Source organism: Pseudonaja textilis, chromosome 3 (assembly GCF_049901715.1).
Source record: "Pseudonaja textilis isolate UNSWEBS1 chromosome 3, rPseTex1.2, whole genome shotgun sequence".
NCBI classification, from domain to species: domain Eukaryota; kingdom Metazoa; phylum Chordata; class Lepidosauria; order Squamata; family Elapidae; genus Pseudonaja; species Pseudonaja textilis.
Window position 1 is genome coordinate 48,253,274 of NC_141992.1, and position 22,596 is coordinate 48,275,869.

The 22,596-nt window shown below is 36.6% G+C and overlaps 1 protein-coding gene across 20 annotated transcripts in view; it reads right to left on the reverse strand.

The window, feature by feature from the left end:
* ANKS1A (ankyrin repeat and sterile alpha motif domain containing 1A) overlaps positions 1-22,596 on the reverse strand; it is a 124,341-nt gene that overhangs the window by 17,996 nt on the left and 83,749 nt on the right. For 19 of the 20 annotated variants that reach the window (XM_087929580.1, XM_087929577.1, XM_087929572.1 and 16 more), the window contains 2 exons: positions 22,029-22,095; positions 7,630-7,736 (listed from right to left, as the gene is read on the reverse strand). In XM_087929580.1, the coding sequence (XP_087785706.1) occupies positions 7,630-7,736; positions 22,029-22,095 (174 nt within the window). Of the gene's footprint in view, positions 1-7,629; positions 7,737-8,464; positions 8,618-22,028; positions 22,096-22,596 lie in introns of those variants that run through there. The other variant, XM_087929584.1, reaches the window with a different exon arrangement.

The window sequence follows — 22,596 nt, forward strand, 5'->3', positions numbered from 1 at the left end:
AGACCCCCAAGACTTACAATTTAAATTACAACATTTCTTCAAGACTTCACTGACCCCTTGGGATGACAGCCCACCCCTGCCCCCTGCCCCAGGGATCTGCAGACCACAGGATGAGAACCCCTGTACTAGCATATGGAATGTCAGTGCTGTGAACCAAAAGAAACTAGATTTTGATGGAGTAGAAATGTCAAGATCTAACACTGACATTCTGGCAAACTGTAAAAAGAAATCTCTTGGAATGAATCATTCCACATCAGAGGAGCATCAGACCTTTTACTGTTAGATGCAAGAATCATTACAGGTAGTCCTCAAGAGCCTGACCATTATGGTTGCATGTTGTGACAGCTGTTAAGTGAGACACCAGTGCTTCATGACCAGCACTCCCTCGTCTCCATGATGTGGCCATTAAAAGAATGTGCTAGTCATTAAGCAAAGCACAGGAATCCTCAGGCGTAGGGGAGAACCTGGGAAGCCGAGCACAGGCCAAGGATATAACTTTGTTTTGGAAACAAGCATTTGCTTTTGAAACAACATCAAAACAAAGTAATCATAATTGTGATTAATTGTAACTTTTAATTGAACTACATTATTACTACTACTTTTTATTGTGTATTGTTGTACTGTAGGTATATATGTATGTTGTACCCATTTGGCTGTTGGTGTTGGCTGTTACTTCCCATGACATGGTGCTTAGAATTCATTCACTGAAGCCTCCCATACATTCACAGACGGCCAGGAAACATTTATCAGTCTGCTTTCTTAAGAATATGTTTCCAAAACTGGATTAATCAGAGAAGTCTCTGGGGCTAAGTCTTGATTCATTGCCATCTGGTTGAAGACACAGGAAGTGCTCAATTCTTCCTGTGAACACTTCCCAGAGCAGGAAAGGACATCTTTCAATACATCCCTAGATACTCTCCATTTGATTTCTGCTTGGAATAAAGCTTTGGATGTAGAGTGTATTCATGTATGGGCAACTTTTTTGCTCCAAACACTGTCTAGAAAAAGTGAGGAATAAAGGTTGGATCTGTCATTTAACCCTGTTTATTATTCAGCTAGCTAGATCATTGACACGGCATTCATTTCCTGTATTTTTGCCAACAGCTAAGCTAGCATACTTTTTTAACCATAATTATTTTTAAAAAGAAACTTCAGCAATATATTTTGCTAAACAATTCATAAAAATACAGTTACCTCCATTAATCAACATCTCTATTGCTTTCATTACAGCTGATAGAAAATGTTGTGAAAATGTTCCCTTTATAAAAAAAATCTGTATTCTTTATAATAGCTCAGCAGTTTCTATATTTTTTCTGGGCATAATCAGTAGGAAAGAGAGAAGAACAGAGTGATGACTTTTAAAATTATAATTATTGCTTGGTATAATTGAGATATAGTCTGGATTCTAGTGATGTACATGCTTTAAAAATGACTCAAAGAGGTGCTTTAGGCTCATCTGAGCTTTTCCTTTATGTTCATTAGAGCAACCTTTATTTTTTTCAGGCTTCCATATAAGTCTGGAAACAGATGTGGCTGCTTTAAGTAGTTAATTAATTGAAATGAATTTCTCTTTAAAAAGCTACTACCCCTTTTGTTCAGGATCTCATAGAAGCCTGGAAAAAAGAAGAAGCCAATTTAATGAATAGCAGAGGCGCTGAGCTTATGTAACCCTAAAGGCAGTTTTCCCAAATCATTTAAGAGTGCCCACCTCACTCATTGCTATCGGAAATTTACTGAAATCTGAATATTTATCCTCTCACCTCAAAATAAATTTCAATTCAATTAGAAAAAAATGTTGAACATTATATAGCACTGCTTTTTGTGTTAGAAATTGCTTAGGAATGAGAAAAAGTTTGCTGCATCTATTTGGCCCAAGCAAGTAATGCATACTATAGATATTAGCTAGTTTTGTGAATGGTGGAAGTCCTCACTTTGAAATATGATCCACTTTGAAACATAAAATGGCAAGCCGTTTAGCATTTTATACACAGCTGGCCAGTCATCTGTCAGAACAGCAGGAAGGAAAACACATTCCTTCAGCTATACAGCTAGGAACACTTCTGTTAAAATTAGTATTTCATTAGTATTTCAGTGAAGACAAGCTGAAGTATTAGTTAAACTGTTTTGTTTCCTATCCAACTTTCCTAGAAACAATTTATCAAATTAAACAAACCCAGGAAAACCAAACTAAACAAGTACTTCTCAAGACAGTTGTAACAGTAGATTTGAGGGAACACTATAATGAACAGAAAAAAAGTTATTGGTTTTTCCTAATAGTTGATTTGAATCATGCAGGTAGTGAATATAAAAATATGAAATTCATTATTAACACAATAACTGATGGTACTCAGCTTTCCATATCCAAACCTTGGTTGTCTTGGCCCATATTGAAACTTTAAAAGTAATTCACACTTGTAAAAATTAGGCCATTTCATACCCTTCATGCCCTCTCTTTGGCCTTGTTTTGTGAACATCAACATCTTAGAAATTAGAAGGTATATTAGATCTTAGTGTATCCACAGAAAATATTGCAAATATATATGTATTTTTAAGAAGTAAAAAGATTTATTCTAACTATCCAATATTGAACTAAATATAGCTTGCTTTTTTAACATTACAATCTAAATATATTTCATATAAGCTTTTCAGTTCTTTCTTTTTTATAATTTTGACTGTTTCGAACATTTATATTATTATTTTATAAGCATGTTATGTTTAATCAGCAAAAGAAAATACATATTTATACTATACTATATAAATATACTGTATATATACAAAATTTTGTTTGTAAGTCTGGATGGTTGTTAAGTGAGTCACATAAAATAACTCAATTTTTATTAAGACACCACAGTCATTAAGCAGACCTCATGGTCTTTAAGTGAACCAAACTTAAAGCAAATCCAGCGTATCCAATGGGTGGCTTCTTTTTGCCATTTTCTTTTTTGTCATTTTTTCATGATCATGTAAACACAGGATGCTGGAACCAGCTATAAATGCAACCCAGTTGCTAAGTTTTATATGAAGAAGACCTATGTGGTAGCATCAGAGCTGTGGTGGTGCAGTGGTTAGAGTGCAGTACTGCAGGCTACTTCTGCTGTCTGCCAGCTGCCTACAATTTGGCAGTTCGAATCTCACCAGTCTCAAGTTGAGTCAGCCTTCCATCCTTTTGAGGCTGGTAAAATGAAAACCCAAATTGTTGGGGGCAATATGTTGACTCTAAACCACTTAGTGAGGGCTATAAAGCACTGTGAAGCTGTATATAACTCTAAGTGCTATTGATATTGCTATACTGTATTATATAAAAAGTTTCAATTTTTTAATTTTTATTACAATAACTTTTAGAGAGGTTTTTTTTTTGGCAGGTATGGTTGAATAAGGCAATGCTAGGTATTGGCTTATGACATTTGAAGCCATCTCCATACCTCACTATACAATACATCTGGGTTATGATTGCGGCTGGGGAGGTTTTTTTAATGCCCAGATGAGCATAGATTAATTCCAAAATTAAGATCAGACCAATAGTCAAGAAGTAAACAATACCCCAAACAAGAAACTGCCAATCAAGTTAACAGTAAATGGCTCAACCAACTGCCATTGGGGCAGTAAGACATCCAAGACCACTCCCACCAACACTGACAGGGCAAACCACTAGAATATAAACTGAGAGAAAACCCCACTCCTTACTAGCATTGTTGACGTTATCTAGTTTGGGTAATGACATGTCTGTATAAAATCTATGAAGCTCAGAGAGCACCTAGGATCCATCATTTCAACCTTGAGCTACAATTATTCTCCTTTTCTGAAATGCCAATATTTTTCATCCAAGCTGTTGCCTGGATTATGCTTGAAGTAGGTGTCCAACCATTTAGGGCTTTTTAGTTAAATGCAGCACTTTGAATTGCACTGGAAACTTACAGCAACCATTGTAAGCACAGATGTAACAAGTTTGTGGCATCTGGCCCCAATTACACATAGTCCATTGCATTTTGTGCTTACTCTATTTCTGAATGGTCTTTCAAGGAAGCCCTGTGTAAAATGCATTGCAAGCGTTCAACCAGGAGATTAAAATTTATAACTATGAAAACCCTCAGATCAGTTATTGCCCATATAGTATATCCTATGGTAAAAACTGCAAATCAGAGTTGCACAGATGGGACGCTCTGGGTTCTTTTACTATCCCAATACTTTAGAACCACAGCTAGATGTTCCATTGGTGGAAATAAAAAGTTGTTTATCAGCCTGTCTTGAATGATAGATTGGCTAAGTAAACTGGTAAAATACTGGACTGAAATGACAACTGTAATTTACAGTTCACTGTATGACTACAATTTGATGAATTGTTTCTGCCAAATACAACATCTGAAGTAGCCTTTCAGGTCTTCCTCATAGTGTCTGAATTTTATACAACAAACAGGAGCCTAGCGAGATATTTCCTTCTTTTCCTCAATATATTTGTTACCAATGTTATCCATGAATGGGAGAGGAATGTGGTATATTACAAAAACCACGCTTGACTTAATGTGTCTGTAAAAACATAATTCTTCTCTGGCATTGAGAAAAGAAAAGGGCAGTTGACTGTTCCTTTCTTTGACCCAGAATTTAATTTTCCCACTTACTATATGAATTGCCTAATTTAAATGGACCGTAAATGATTTGACCTTTTCATTACTCTCTAAGATCAAACCAAGGACTATTCACATGTTATGTTTCATGTTGAGAAATGCAGTAATTGCACTAGAAACATCACTTTCAATTTGGTTACATCTATCAGGAAACCATAAGGTTCATAATATTCAATATTTACAGAGTATTATGCAAAATGCATTTTACACAATCCTCTTGCTACCTTTTTTTTTATTTTAATTTTGTTGGAATCAAAACTATTTTCAAGTTTTTGAAAATTAACACTGGAAGATATAATAGTAGAGTGCAATCTATTTTAATCTCAACATAAAGCAGAATATTTCAAGAATTCCTTTCTGATTTTTCTTGTAAATATATAAATGTAAAGTATATCCCGCTGACTCTATGTTGACATAGTAGGAAATTTCTCAACATTAAGGACAAAATATACACATATTTTAGGCAATGTTATTTATGACAAAAACTGAATTATGTTTTATCATTCTATGAAAATAAGCTAACTTAATTTATATTATGGCTGAAGCAATTAGCTTAATAGCCATCTGGCAAAATGAATATCATTACTCAATGTACTCAGCTACCTTATATATCAGTGAGATTTAATGTAACTCCTTTGTGCCAATTCTTTAGAATTATATAACTTTAAACTCCCTAACAAAACCTTGAAAAATTAGATTGACAAAATATGAAACAAGGGACCATAACTTTCTAGAACATTTCTCCCAATTTAATTTAAGGTATCAGCCCATAAAATACTTACTATTTATTAATTATGGTTCAATATAACTTATTTTTTTAAAAATATTATGGTTCTTTTATGAAATCTATTAGCAATATTGAGAATGAATACTTTGGTCAACAGTAGCTTCTATAATAAATGCCTCTAACATGGGCAGTTGGGATCCATGTCCAGATTCATCCAAGAAAGAATACTAAAGACATGAAAGTGAGAAGAAAATCCAATGTTGGGTTTGTGTAATTCTCCATTTGTATTTAGTTCTACTTTAAATATCTGCAAAATGCAGATATTCATCAATTAGAATTTCCAACATATTTTTATTTAAGAGAAAAGAGAGACGGCTAAAGTAACTAAATTGAACTGGTAAATTCTTACTTTGTGCACAGGAATCAAAACTGTTAGTCAAGTATTGAAAGTTCACGAATGATTTCTTAAGAAAAGGGGGCATTTCCTATTCCTAATCTAGGGCTAATTAAACAAAATAAAAATATATTTATATATTTATATTTTTGGGTGTGCGTGCAAAAAATTACTGCATACATTTTTACAACAGAACAGCCTCCAAAATGCAGAGAAGAATCTAAGTATATTGTTCCTGTTGTATTTAACAAATAATATGAACACCAAAAGAATGCTGTAGTGTAGAGCATATATGTTTCCAAAGTTTTAAAACGATTAAAAGATTGCTTGCTAGGACTAGAAAACATCTCTTCTGATTTCAGCACAAATAATAACCAAGAAAAATGCATATGTTTCTGTATGTGTGCATGTGTTAATAGGAAATATAAATATTCTTCACTTCATCTTTTTTGGAAAAAAACTTAAATATTCAAAAGCTTTCCTAAAGTGTTGGAGTGGGAAATTCCTAAAACAACTGCAATCTTGATAAATACGTGTGCTCTAAAGCTAATACACCAGGTCAATAATTGAATTTTAAAGATTGCTTAAACTCATCTAATGTTAAAAAACTAGATTTAAATACATACAAAAATTTTATAAACAATATCTAAACTTAGATGTCTTCCTCTAACATCTCTTCACTTATCCCAATTTTGGCATGATTTACCAAACTTCATAATACAACAGAACAGTCATCCAAATGTAACTGGATAATTAGAAGGCAAAACCTTGAAATAATATGTTACAAAACTAGCTACATTCTGTCCCTATCACTTCCTAAAGTGATGGTTTGACCACAGAAATAGGCAGAATTACAGCAGTGTTCTGGAAAATAGTATAGTGTAATCTGGTTCATCCTGCCCCCCCAAAGTAATTCAAAAACCTGTTTCAAAGATGGAATTTCACTAAATTTCACCGAATATATTCTACACTGAAGGATTTGCAAATGTGTATTTTATATACTGAAGATTGATAATTCACCATCTCACAATACTTTCCCCATGGTTAAATGTAAAAAAAAAAGACAAGGCAATTATATTAAATCACATCATCTCATAGTAATCTTCCTTTCTGTTGTGCCAGTGAATGAGTACAAATTATCTAGATGCTGATAACTAGTGTTCAGCAATATCAACTATACAAATGACATTGTTTTAAGAGAAGAAATGAATACCAATGCAGATAAATGGTGTATTTTTTATCTTAATTAGGGATGACTAGGGCTAAAGCTTCTTTTCTCCCAATAATCTTGTTCTTAAATATTAAGCTTAGCAATGAAAAAGGATCTTTAAAAAAGGAAATATATTTACATCCAGAGTAAGTGTATAAAATATACTGGAGATTAGATACATTTGTTTTCATAGTATTTAGCATGAGGTATATATTTGAACATTGCAGGCTTTATCAAGCAAGCACCTAAGTATATAAATCAATACGGCAGTGATATATCTTCTCAAACTGATGGACTGCTGAAATTGCACTAAGGTGTGAGTACTTTAGGGGCTGAATTACTTCAGATATGTTTGGAATATGTTGGCATATCCATTTAAGGTCAATTCTCCACCTGCACTACTTCGTAGATATCTATACAACTATCTTTAATGAGAATCACTCTTGAACATCAAATTTATACAGGACAAATCTACACTCTAAAAAAGAGAGTCCAGCATTTGTTGTCAGTCGGGCCTGTTCAAACTTTTTAATCCAAGAGTCAAACATCGTGAAAATATGCCTGTAGGATAGATAACCATGTTATACTTTTCTCAATCGATTTGAATATATTTTTTCAAAATCAATGGACTTGTTCAACAACACCCTTGTCATAGATTGTCAGGTCATTTACTCACCAGGAAGCAGACATCATCGAAGCCATTGAGAAGCAGTTTACTTTCATACTGCTGTAAACCGATGGACTCCAGCCACTCCCCAACACTCTGCTCCAGCATCCGTGAACCTGATGAAAAAGGAATCGGCAGACGCTTGAAAAAGGAAAACCCATTAAGGCGGTAGCAGCGGCACTCTGAGGAAGAGAAGTGGCATTGCCACATCATCGTCATTATCATAAAGGAGCCAAACCAGGGCCAGAGCACAATTAGATGGCAGACAGCTCCTCTTCCACACACCGACCATGAACAATAAGCTTCTGTCCTGTTCAATTTAGAGCATTAATTTGACTCTCAGTTATACTTAAAACTTGGAATCCAGGTTGTTTATAACTGTCCCTATGGTCCAAGCATTGCATGCAGTGATTTCCTGGCTTGAGGTGTGCTTCTCGCCAGGTGTACGCATTCCAAACCTCACAAAAATCTTGGTCAGCTCACTCTTTCATCTGCAGGGGCTGTAAACTTTCCAAAGCAGAGCAAAGCATTCCAAGCCGGAGCTAGTAACAAGAGCATCCAGCTCACAAATACACTTAGCCCAGCAGACGCATTCATGCAACTTCAACTTGAGATGCATTACTTCAGATTCATTACCTTGTGCAATAGTAAGGAAAACTGTTAGCACTGGAGATGCAAAGCAGTTAGAAAGAAAATACATCTTCATGCAGTTGAAAGAAGCAAACAGACACAATAGGAGTTCGGAAAAGCAACATCAGCCAGATTAATGAGCAGCTGTCCAAAGAAGACATGCAACACACACACACACACACACACACTGCAGTAGAAGAATAGAGACTTATACTTTTTTTCCCCCAACAGTCCCGAAACAGGCAAACCATGATAAGGATTCTTCTTTGTTATTTTACTACAAGGAGCAGAGGCATAATACATAAGCCTAAGCTCAGAAGTCCTGCCACTGTCACTTTACTACCTATCCAGATATATGACATTTTGACAGCCTGTACTGATTGAACTGGGCTGGGAATTAGCACCAACATTCAGATTAGAGCAGAAATAAATACACTGGAGCAAAATGAAAAGATTCAGTTCATTTTCCACCCAAAGTCTGCTCCTGACAATTCTTTGTCGACTTTCATTTGCCAATCCTTAATCTTCTTCTGCAAAATACAAGTACTACCTTCACATTCCTCACACAGATAAACAAGTAGTTCTCAGAACAAAGCATTTAAAGTCCTGGATTTAAGAGGAGGGGGGGAAATAACAACCGCTGAACACCCTCCCCCACACCCATCTTCTGTAGCAGTTAGGATCAGATATGTTCTGACACCTCCTTTCAGCCAGTTAATGAGAAATAAGTTCTTCAAAGATCAACAGAAGCAATGCAAAAATAGATCTTCTTTTCTCTCTCTATAAGAAGAAAGTCTAGGAATTTGTTACTTTCCTTTGCTGAACAGGAGATACACAGTGTAAACAGGAAATTTCAAATTCCACAGTTTTGCAGTCCTTAGGTAAATTGCTATGCAAACCACAATTCCAAGCTATGCAAAGTACTTCTTCTTTTGTCTGCGCCTAGGAAAGTCTAGGAATTTGTTACTTTCTTTTGCTGAAACTGGAGGCACTTGATGTAATCAGGAAAGTTCAAATCCCACCGCTTTGCAATCCTCAGATAAATTGCTATGCAAACCACGCAGTATTTTCTCAGCCTCCTTAGCATGCCTGCCCTTGAAGTCAAATTTGCACAATATTGGTGATGACACTCGGGTTGCAGCCTTTGAACCCTGTGGTTATTTGAAGTTCTGCACATTTAAAACTAGTTCCTGCACCTTCCTCTCTGTGATGCCTACACAATGCAATGCAGGTTGTTCTCTGAACAATTGGAAAGGATTCGAAATCCTGCTGCACTGACTGGCCTGCAGAGAAGATCCTCTGATAAGCAATATTAAAGAGCGCCCAGGAGCTGGCCTGCCTTCTTAATACATACTGCAGCACCAGGGATGCAGCGCTCGGGAAAGGTTTCCACCTCCTTTCTTTGATAAAGCCTGTCCAAAGGGTGATTGACTCCTCAAATTCAAGCCGCAGCCTCTGTCTTGTTCAGAGAGTCTCTCGTTGTACTGGACAATTTCTTTTCCACTCCATGAGCAGGCAAAAGGACCGCGCTATTTTCCCAGGCAGGCATGTGTGTGTCTCTTTCAAAAAGCTGCAGCAGATTGCTTTGTCTAAAGGCGGCTAGCTAGCTCCACACTTGCTGCATCTCTTCTTCTCCCAGTGGCTGTGCCCTTCCCTCTCCTCATGCCCACACCCCTCCCAGCTGAAGCAGTGATCAGATTTCAGAACAGAAGCTGGCAAAGGAGAGGAAAATAAGCCTCTGTAATGCCTACTTTAAATGTACAGAAGGGATTCAATGAGCTTGAGCTACACCGTTTGGTTTTACGGTGTAAAACTGACATAATCTGTTAGGATTAATTTCTCAGGGTTAAATTGAAGAAACATCCTGATTCAGAAAGTAGGTACAGTCGAAGGCAGGTAAAGGGGAATTAGACAGAAACATACAATGCAATCTTTGTCCACTCAACCTTGTGTCCTCGTATGTGAAAATTGCTGTGCTGGGAATTTTTAATAAGGTTTGCCTCTATTAAGTGTGATGATGTAACACAAGGATAAAAGGTATGCTTTCCAAAACTGTGAGGGAGATACAGCTTGCTTACAGAGAACAAGCACTGACAGCATCAAACGGTCCGACTCTGACAACAGATTTTATAATCTTCAGGGGAGACTAGAAAAGTATTAAGCACACTGTCTTGAATATCAGCAAAAGAGACAACGGTATTAGCATTACAAGGAGACTTGTGCAGATGCACAATGTTTGCATATAGAAGATGTATGTGAAAGGGACAACTTGTTTAGGTAATCTCAACTCATAATGTCTATGCAAAACCAACTATAATGGTTAATTCCTGTGCAAATATATCATGTGGGATTGTAACTGCTTAATCTTTAAGTAGAATGATTTTGACAAGCAAAAGCTGTTATTATTTAAATTTATGGCTGTAAACCATGATAGGACTAAGACTATTGTAGGGACTATTTAATGTTTTTTTGACATATGCTAAACTACAATGAACACAATGCATATTAATTTTATTTTTTGGACAGGAAAGTTCATGCAGTCAGGACATGGCTACCAGAATGGAAAACACTGCTGTCAAACTTAATTAGATAAATTGGAATTTAAAGTTATAGAATGCAAGCTAAAATAAAACCTGATCTAGAAGGAGTTCTAACATAATTGTTTAAATGCTTTTAAAATGTATTTTACTAGCAGTATCCCATATGAATTCTATGTAGTGTTAGAAGCTTCCAGTAGTGAAAGTTGTATACTCTTTAGAATTATTTGTAATCACACGATACTGTGATTAATGGTATGATTTAAGCTTCACCATTTAATTAACACATAAAGAATTCTGGTTAATAAACACAAAACAGTGCACTTCAGCGGCGAAGTAAAACGCAACCCTGAGAAAGAATTATATGTTTGCAGAAGTACTGAGTTCCTCAACACTCTAGGTTTAAAAGAGGAAGTGAAGGGGTATCAAAGGAATGAGAAAAGAAGAAGTGAAACAGAATTTACCTTTGATTAAAAAGATGGAGGAAAAGAGGACCATTCAGATGCAGCAAAACACCACAGTTTTGAATGCTAGGTAATACTTTCATCACTTTATACACACCTTTTGAAAGTTTGGGAACTATCTCAACGTGCTGGGAGTTGAGCCTGAATATCACAGGATTCATTTTACAAATTTAGAAACAAACTACAATAGAACAAGTTTAGAACAAACCACAACAGAGATCATAGTTTCTGCTTCTTCTAAGAAAAGCATTGCTCACTCAAGGAGATCAGCTGTTTCTCTGAAACCCGGAAATGATGAACAGAAGGGGAAGGGGAGTAACTACATGATTTCTACCTGAAACAATAACTTTAAGAAAAAAATTAGTACAGGTAGTCCTTGATTTATTGTAACAGTTCATTTAGTGACTTTCAAAGTTACAACAGCATTGAAAAAGTGAGTTATGACTCTTTTTCACACTTACAACCATTGCAGCATCCCCATGGTCACGTGATCAAAATTCAGATGCTTAGCAACTGACTCAGATTTATGACGGTTGCAGTGTCCTGGGATCATATCACCTTTTGTAGCCTTCTGTCAAGCGAAGGCAACAGGGAAGCCTGATTCACTTAATAACTGTGTTACTAACTTAACAACTGCAGTGCTTCACTTAACAACTGTGGCAAGAAAGGTCATAAAAATGGGGCAAAACTCACTTAACAAATGTCTTGCTTAGCAACAGAAATGTTGGGCTCATTTGTGGTAAATCAAGGACTACCTATACTTCATTCTACCTTATAAAAATGCCACAGGCCACACATGCCCATTTCAAGTATCCATTTTATCATTATTTAATTTTAAGGAGCCATGGATGTGGAATGAAAGCTAATCAATCATCTGCTTCCCTCACCGTACAATTACAGCAGTCCATTAGGACATCTTGTAATGTGGAACTGGCAACAAAGCAACTGCTTAATGTCTGCAGAACACTCTGCATGCCTACAACTATGTGCCAATATTGGAAGGGCCAGTATATTTTCTGCAAGGCAGTAACACTCACGCTTTGGCCACATGAGCCATTATAAGAAAGCAAAACAAACCAGGTGAACAGCAAAAGGCTGTTGCTTGTACAACAGTTCTAGATAATAAAAAGGATGTTATCTGCACAGGAAGACAGACACTTTGGAATAACTGGTCAATTGCATTTAGAGATGGCTGTCAGGTATAAAATGTATATTTGTACCAAACAGATCCCATAAGAGTGTACTGAGGGAAAGGATGTTAAGCTACTTCATGTGAATGTGTAGTATGGGGATATACTGGTTGGATTTCTGTAGTGAAGCAAACTCTGAAGGTACCTGGAAGCTGCAGATAGATAGGAATAGCACTTAGACTTATATACCGCTTTATAGTGCTTTATAGCCCTCTCTAAGCAGTTTACAGAGTCAGCATATTGCCCCCAACAATTTGGGTCCTCATTTTACCTACCTCAGAAGGATGGAAGGCTGAGTCAACCTGGAGCCTGGTGGGATTTGAACTGCCAAATAGTAGGCAGCTGGCTGAAGAAGTAGCTTGCAGTACTGCACTCTAACCACTGCGCCACAGAGGCTCCTATAAGATAACTTAAAGTGCAGCAAATTGTCTACTAGTGATTGGCACTGACTACCATTACTTCATAATGATCATGTGAGCCCTCCACTGGTACCAATAAGTTTCAAACTGCATATGTATGCATTTACTACCAAGACACATGAAAGACCACTGCTCCAACCAAAGTTGATTTGTTCAAGGCAAATATCCCAGGAGAAACTATTAGAGATACCCCTTTTTTTGATGTGAAGAATGCTGAGACCAGAACATACTACTTTTTAGTTATGGTACCAATGATGTGGAACACTCTCCACTTGGGGATGAAATTGGCCTGATTGGTAACAGACTTCCAGAAACAGCTTTTCTGAGAGCCTTTAGGGCAGGGGTGTCAAACTTGCAATGACATGTTGTCGTCACATAACGTATTGCAACATTTTTCCCCTTCGCTAAACCTGGGGTGGGTATGCCCAGAGCGTGACGCATCTGGCCCGCAGGCCGTGAGTTTGATACCCACTTTAGAGAGTCACATTAATAATTAAAAAATAGATAATAAAACACACATATAGTAACATTAAATAGTTAGAACTGTATTGTAATAGTTTTGGTATTAATGTACGTTTTATAATTATGTAAGACCCAGGAGTTTTGAAGACAGAACTGCTGCTATTCAGTAAAAATGAACAAAATCATATTTATACCACATTTTTAGTTCCCAACTACAGGTATTTTCAGATGGAGAACTCCAAGAACTATCAATTAAAAGGCACTATGGAACTATTCCAATTCTGAAGAAAATTCAGTTGGTAAGAAAAAAGACTTAGTTGAAAGACACCAGAGGACTGTAATTCACTTGGAATCACTGTGGAAATCCCAGGACGAAGCAAGACTAGAAGGTCTCTTATTCATTGACAAAGAAATCCTTTATGCCAGTGATAAGATTAAAAATGACTGCTGCAGCTTTAAAATATCTGTAAACATGAAGCATTTTCCCAAGGTCAGTAATATAAAAAACTAGATTGTTAATAAACTGCCTCATTCTGAAATAGGCCAAATGGCGCTAGGAAATGACCTAAGATAGCCATAATAATGTACATCATCACCATTTGCAAAACCTTAAAAGTAATCAATTTATCCAGCAGAACAAATTCTACTGTTGCAATTGGCAACATTATATTATGTAGCATTATGTATTAGTTCAATTCACAAGACAGCTTATTATTCAAATATGCCCACTACTGCTTCCCAAATGAATGCCTGAAGTGAAGCTGAAATTATGTATCTGCTTCCAAATGTAGCTAGCTACTCTTCTGGTACTTCTTCAGTCAAATAAGATGGATCTGATTACAATGAAAGTACTGGGATGCTAAATTCCAACCCTGAAAAACCTGTCAGAAAAGAGGCAGTGCTGTCTAAGGAGGCTCGTGCAACAATTTATCTTGATGTTATTCATCCTGAATACATCTTCAAGCACCAGACTGTCATACGGATCAGCAGCAATTGATATAATCTCTCTGGGGCTTGTGAATATATCCAGTCCAATGAATCTGGATCCCTAAACTAGAAGATTCTCCATTTGGAAAGATTCATGAGATGCAGTGTTTGTGTTGCCTACACTCACCAACACGTCAGGGTTGGTGTAGGGAGCCTTATTCAGTCTATTCTATTTCAGGTTTTCAGTTAACCCTCAGCTGCAAGCTTAGCACAATAATGAGCTCCCGACAGTGGTGGGATTCAACATTTTTTTACTAATGGTTCGGTGGGCGTGGCTCGGTGGGCATGGCATGCTTGGTGGGTGTGGCTTGGTGGGCATGGCAGGGGAAGGCTACTGCAAAATCTCCATTCTGTCCCCACCCCACTAATATGTTCTCCTGTGCAGGGCAACAAAAGAAGACCCAGCTGATCAGCTGGGACTCGGGAGGCAGAGAATAGATGGGGGCGGGGCCACTCAGAGGTAGTACTTTCCGGTTCTCCAAACTACTCAAAATTTCCGCTACCGGTTCTCCAGAACTGGTCAGAACCTGCTGAATACCACCTCTGGCTCCCAACCAAGTAGATAACCAAAAGCAAAACAAATTTACAGCCAAACCTAAAATGGCCTTGGAAATCAAGGTTTTGCCTGGGTAGGTTCCAAAAATAAACAGCCCAAATCTCCTCCGAAGCCTGGGGCCTTCACTGAGGTTTGTCAACAAGTCTGACAGTCCAGTTTCAGGGCTTGCAAGGAGAAGTCACAGGAATTGTCCAAGACAGGAGTTCAGGTGGTTGTTTTCAGAAAGCCAGCCATGAACAGCTCCAGACCAAGGGTCTTTAAACTTGGCAATTTAAGACTTGTGGATTTGAACTCCCAGAATTCCTGAGCTAACATGACTAGAAGAGGAATTCTGGGAGTTGAAGACCACAAGTCTTAAAGCTGTCAAGTTTGAAGACCCCTACCCTAGACTAACCTTCCAGGCAATGGCCAATTACTCTACCTGACAGATAACTGGCTGCTCCAAACATAAACATAAACACTCTCCACAACTGAATTAAATCCATGAACTGCAGTTCTGGAAACACAAACAACCATCTGGTCATGACCTACACATTGTTTCCAGCAACACCTCCCTCTGCCTGCCATGCTAAATATCCCTGCCCAGTGCAGCCCATTAAGAGGGGTGGGGTCTTTTCCCCATCAATCTGGCAGATCTCCGCCTCTCTGGCCTGCACGCTCTAGAATCCACAAAGGCCAGCAGCTCCTCCCCTTCTTCCTCATTGGCCTGCGAACTCTTCCCAGCTGAGGCACGTTCTGCCGGCAGTTCAGGGTCAGCAATACCGGACATGCCAGGAATGCCCTCATTCTCTCTCAAGGCCTCTGAGGAAGATGTGGATGAACCATCATCCACAGGAGACATCACAATGTTTTACAAACTGGATCCAGAGATAGCACAAAGGAGGAATACTGTACATTATTACCACTCAACATGTTAAAAACAAAAGAAAAAGAAAATCTGAATCCAGCTGCTTTGTTAAAACTCTAAAATAGTTTTATTGAAATCAGACAATCCATTTCAATAAAATATTACAAATTGTAATTAAGAACCTGCTCTTTTCAGTGGTTCAAATACAGTCAAGGCAAAGATGGTTGCCATCTTGCGACTCACAGGCACAAGTACCCTAATCTTACCTTCAAAACAGATCTAATCAAGATCTGCTTCAAGAACTTAGGTTTGTGCTGGATGATAAGTTATGGTGGGGAGCTACAGGCAGAGCAGTGTACAGCAGATAGATTCAATGACAAAGTATTGACAAAGATAATTACTAAGGAAGTGAATTACTAATTACTAAGTAATTGCTAATTACTAAGTGAAAACATACCTAAAACTTTTATTGCTATGTGGTCATCTAGAGATTTGCAGTTCTAGAACCTCTAATACTCATGTCTCCCTCATGGTGCTGTTTTGTTCCAAGAGAATGCCTGAGCTATTGCTGCTATCATCCAATCGCAGAGTGACTCATATGTTCAAGAATATGTCTGCTTTTTTGAAAATGCAGTAGTTGCTAACTCTTAATATTTCAAGGCTTATTTGTGGTTGAAAGAACTCTACTTATTTTGTCTGAGGTAATGATAAATCAGATCCCACTCACATTTTTTGTTATCCAAGAACCAATTTCCTTTCTCAGTATTAAAACAGAATATTCACTAGTAATTAAAAAAAAATTAGAATTTACATCTGGAAAATGCACAGATAAAATTATTTCCTTACTGAATTATGACATTAAATTTGTGAATCAATGGAAAAGAGGACTAAAATGTGAAGAACATGAAAATCATCACATCTTTCAAATGAAATTCTTGGAAAATTTCTTTAAACTATCATAGGAATATTAATTATTGTAAGAAACATATGTAGATCTGTACATTCATTTATACTAAGCAAAATGGGGAAATACCTAGGTTATTGATCTAGAAATAGGACTCAAAAGATGCTCCACTATAAACAGCCAAGTAGAATAACGTTATGAGCAATTTTTATGGTAGCATTATAAAATCTTGCAAGGATGGGGGAAAATGTATAGGTAGTTCTTGACTCACAACCATTTGCTTAGTGACTGTTCAAAGTTACACCATACTCCAAAAATGACAACCACAGCATCACCATGGTAACAGGATCAAAATTCAGATGCTTGGGAAGCAGTATGTATTTACAATAGTTGCAGCATTGCATGGTCATGTGATCATCATTTGCAACCTTCCCAGCTGACTTTCGACATCAAAATCATTGGGAAAAACCAGATTAGTAACTGCGTGATTTAAATAACAACTGTAGTAATTCACTTAACAAGTTTGGGAGGGGGGGAGTATAAAATCAATGTAACAAACGTCTTGCTTAGCTATGTAAATTATGATCCCAATTATGGCCATAATTTAAGGACCATCTGTAAATCGTTTTGAAAAATTGCTGAAATCTCATGAGATAATTAAATCTTATGAGATAGTTAAATCTTACAACATTTTGACACTTCTGATCCTCCAGCATTTGGTGCCGTTCTCACCAAAATCTTAGCTGGCTTAATGATTATTTGCAAAAACTTTCAGCAAAGATGTAGTAGTCCACACATAAAAAAGGAGACTGTCAGTTACTGGTCTAGTAGTTTGTAGAAAGTAGTAGCAATTCCATGAGCTCATTAAAAGAAACAAAAAATAAAAACAAGAATAACTGTAAAAACTGTATCAAGAACAAATACAACCAGCTACAAAAGAAAATTCCTCATTCAAACCCACATCATCGTCAATGTTCAAAATTCTATATAAAGCTAAACTATTTGGTTATTTCTGAAGCATAAAGTAATAAGTATTCAAGGTAATTTGTGTCCCAGTCAGATGTTTATGGACAATAGAAAAGAGCTGTGATTATTTCAGAGACCAATATATTAAATAAAGGCTAAAAATTGTGTGGAGGAGAAATTGAAACATGCCTCTAATCAACTGTATGATCTCCAGCACCATGCAATATATTGAGCCAAATATAGAGATGGAGCACATGAGTTTTCTGTGCTGGTGGGAATTCAGCTGATTAAGCACTCTCTGAAAGAACTGAGAAAAATGTCAGGGATAAAGCTGGAAAATACGGTTCTCCTGATCTATTTTTTTCCTATGTGTTGATTACACTTTTGAAGGAGCCGGGGCTGCAACCAGCTCTTCATTCATTTTCCAAATTATATTTTCTCTCTAATTATCAATGATGCTATTTTTGCTTATGCATGCTGACAATGAAGCTGAATCAACTTATGATATGAAAAGTTGTGGCTTTCATAGCAAATATTAATATCTTCCAGAAGTGTCCAGATGAAAGCACCAAACAGTTGATGATGGAAACAAAACTGGAACCATACATTTACAGAAATTCAGATCAGTAAACCTAACAGTTCAGAGTCGTACTAGACACTGCTAACTACATAAGATACTTAATATAATCTGAAAGGAATGTGTAATACTCTGGGTCACCTAGGCGGGGCAAGATATAATACATTTTAAGCTATAGATACTTGCTCTGTATTACTTGGAGTTCTCAAATTCCAGAAAATGCCTCAAATTACATAAAGCTATTTCTCTACTGATAAGTACTGTATAAAAAAGCTATTTTTCTTGGAATGCTATGTATGATCGCTTAGCTGTATCAGAGCAACAGAATGTGAGTTGAATTATAAGTTCCTCCCTCATATTATCTATTTGAAAAAGAATCTAAAACATCATTTATAGTAGAATAGCTGCAAAAGTGAGATACTTAAATATACTGTATTTATAAGCAAGTTGCAAAGTATGTATGTATGTAGCCTCCCAAAATTTCCGGGGATAGTAATTATTGAACTTCAACAGAAGACAATAACATATATTGACAGTTTGAGCACATTTGTTAATATTAGTCTGGGTACAGGATGTAAAATAAAGCATCGTATTATTACATGAAACATTGGTGACATACACGTGGTATCGTATAATTGTAACAAGTTTAACAGTTTCATGCAAATTTTTCAGTCAACACTGCATTATGATGAGCATGCAAAATACCTGCAGTTAGCCATGCATTAAACATAACAATGTGATTCTTGTGGAAATGTGGATACTTATAGAAAAAAAATCTCCTAGAGTAGATTCAGATCTCAGTGGAAAGAAATGCTTATGAAAAAGTACCACTGTATGCACTGTATAGAACAGAGGCGGCTAACCTTTTTGGCACTGAGTGCTGAAATGGGAGCGCACTCGTGCCAAAAAGGAACCGAGTGGCAAAAAGTGTGCGCCGAAAACTGGAAGAGCAGCTCCCGGAGCATGCATGCGCACCGGCTACCTAGTCTTTCGGCGTCTAACGACCAGATGGCAGGCCGGTTTCTAATGTGCATGTGTGCTGGCAAGCTAGTCTTCACACGTGCATGTGCGCATGAAGACCAACTGGCCAACATGCACCGGAACCTGGAACAGCAATGGGCAACGGCTGGTGTGCTTGGAGAGATGCTCTGCATGCCACTTTTGGCACATGTGCCATAGGTTCACCATCACGGGTATAGAACAATAAAAACTTCTAACTAAAAACTATACATCAAGATTCACATTGCAGGGTGGCAGTTAAGTCCTATGAAAATCATTCTGAATTGGGCCAGAGCTCTAACCCAGCATTTTCTTCTACAGAGTTCTTAAATAGATGGCTCTGGAAAAATACAAGCAGGAAACCACAATAATATTTGTCACCAATATTGCTCCCCAACTCCTGATGCTTCCCAACTCCTAGTATTCAGTGCATACTGAATACATCTTGTGGCAATTCCATAATATGTTCAATATTCTTTCCACTATGTTCAATGAACTAAATTTACCGGGAGGCTGATCTGTAATTTTTCAGTTGTGTAATGGAATTCTTAAAACATTACACGTTCTATAGAACATTACATGTTCTATTATAACATATCAAAAAAGGTAGAAGGAAAGGAAAGAAGGTGGCCAGAGGCAAGTGGATGGGCTCAATTGGTGCACTGTTGGAAGACCTTAAGGGCCACGTTAGGCATAGAGCACTCTGGATAAGATCAATCTATGTAATTGTTAAGAATCAACATGACTTGATGGCATGTAATCAATAAATGGAAGTCATATAATAATGTATTGGCTGTTCTATTAAGATATAGATCACTGAATCATTTCTGGAGTCTAGAAATCAGATGAAACATTGAATCTGTTTCTTCACTCAGTACTACATACTTAACTTCCATATTGTCTGCTACAAGCTAAACAATTCTGGCTATTTTTAAAGTATTAAAAAAGATTTTTAAAAATCTCTTATGGACTAATCTTTTTTCTTTTTGAATAAACTGAGGCTGGAATCCCTAAATTTGTGGTGGTGGTGGGGGTTGTTTTTTCATTCCTGACTTATCATAAAAATGTATAATTTAAATCTGCATCCTTATCTATTTATTTGTTTTGGATATGGAGATAATATGTGCATTTGGGGGTTAGGCAGAGGAAATAGGAACAATTTTGCATTTATATTTTTTAAGAGAACCAGAGTAATTTATAATTCCTACATGACTATCTAGAGCAAAGCATTACATGGACTGTACAGAACACAGTTTTGGCTCAAAAGTTGCATAAATATTCAATTGAAGTAGTAATTGATTGATTATCTTCCTCTGCTTGGTTTTTTTTTGGGGGGGGGGGGCGCATTTCATGCATTGCCATAGCTCTTCTGCTGGGGATTATACTTTTTTTAAACGGTAGTGCCAAAATTCTGCGTAAGTTATTATGTGAAAGTGAAATTTTCAGAGTATTTTTCCTGTACTGATTATACAAACATATATTACTGAAAATGTTACTATTGTATTCTTTCTCTAGACTGATTGTTAAATGTTAAATGATACTAATATTTATTCTTATTCAAATAAATAATACCTTCTAGATTAAAAATTACTCAACATCAATTAGACCACAACCTTTTTTAATACGAGAATTTCTAATTTAACTGGTTGCAACATCATGCGCATAAAGCTACCTACAATTATAGAAATAGGGTGTTTCAAGATAGAGAGAGCTCTGTCTAAAGGGAGGATTCCTGCGACAAAACAGCTGAACATTACAGTTTTTTAACTAGTGCAAGACTAGTTAAAAAGATGAAACCCAGTACTTTATGTCCTGCTTGTAGGGCTTCCATAGTTGGCTAATATTAAGAACATAATATTAAGAACATAATATTAGACTAAACTGGTCTTTCATACAATCCAGTATGATTCCTTTAATGTTTTTAATCAACTTTCATCCATTTGTAAATGTTGGCCCAACCCTCTTCCTTATGATAAGTGGGATTACATCCGATACATATAAGGTGTTATTCTGTAATAGATAAAAGTCATCAAGCTCCACTGCATATTTAATAAGTTTTGCCCTTATTTCTCTCTTTTTATTTCTCTCCATTTTCCTAGCCATACTTGTAAGTTACAGATGAAGAAGTTTTCTTCCACAAGCAGAATTTTCTCTCTGATTGGCAACCGTCACCCCATCCCCATTGAAAGTCCCCATTGAAAGTCTTCCCTCTATCCCCCTTCGGAAGCAAATGCCAGCTCCTTGGAGCCTTGCTTACCCTTGTTTTTCCCTTTTGGGAAAAGGGAGAAACGAAGAAAGGCAAATCTCAACTGTTACAGTTGAAAGTCCATTTAAAACCACTGATCCAGAATTATCTAAAAAGGAACGTAAGGGATGAATAAAAGCCAGCTGTCCCTGAGAAGACTGGAAACAGACGTCTTTAAGCAGCTTTTTCTTCTGGCAGCCTTCTGGAACAAGACTTCAGGAACATGTAGACTATCTAAATATTACAACTAGTGCCAGGGAAGCAATCTGAGCTTTTGGATAGATTTTTGTCCCTCATCTGTGCATACATTTTAATTTTTGTTGTGCAAAGTATTTAGCACAAAATACAATATCTGATTGTAGTAATGTAGTTCAATAAATTTAATTAAACCTTGTGGTATTTATCCAATATGAAAACACAGAAAGTTATTTGAAATATTTTATCTGGAACCCTGGAAATAGGAGAACACCAAATATAGAAACATGGCTTGCAAAACTAAAATCCCCAAATAGGTTAAACTTATTGCATTGGCCTTCTTTTTTTTTCTCTTTTGAATGCAAACATAAATAATGGTGACTGTCTGAGATAAAACTCATTCACACTTGTCTACAATTCAATATAGTACCTGACATTCTTTGTTGCTCCTGTGAAAAGTCAATGCCTTCGCCAATGGAACTCATTATTTTCTCGATCTGAAAAATATATTAAACATTAGTAAACATTTTTTTCACAAAAAATACAACCACAGTAGAGAAATTTTTAATTACAAAAGAAAAGTTATTTGTTCAAAAGAAACTGTTTCATGTCATCTTCAGAAATAATGCATGTATGATGAGCATTAGAGAAAGATGTCTACAGAAGGTCTTTCCAAGATAACTACTAAATTCCCATTTATGATTTGGTTAAAAATATGAATAGAACAAATATTTTGAATGTTCAAAATATATAATCCTTCTACTTACAAAGTACACTATTACAGCTAAGGAGAGATTTCAAGGCACAGATCCCAATACCAAGTTGCTTCAACTAAAAGCTTGCAAAAGCATTAACATAAATTGTAACAAATGTACAAAAATTAGCAGCTTTGTGACCATCCAGAGTTGTTGGGAATTGGGCAGCAAAGAAATGCAATAATAAGTGAAAGTAAAATTTTAAAAAAAGAGCATACTGGGGAATATTTCAACAATCAAGAG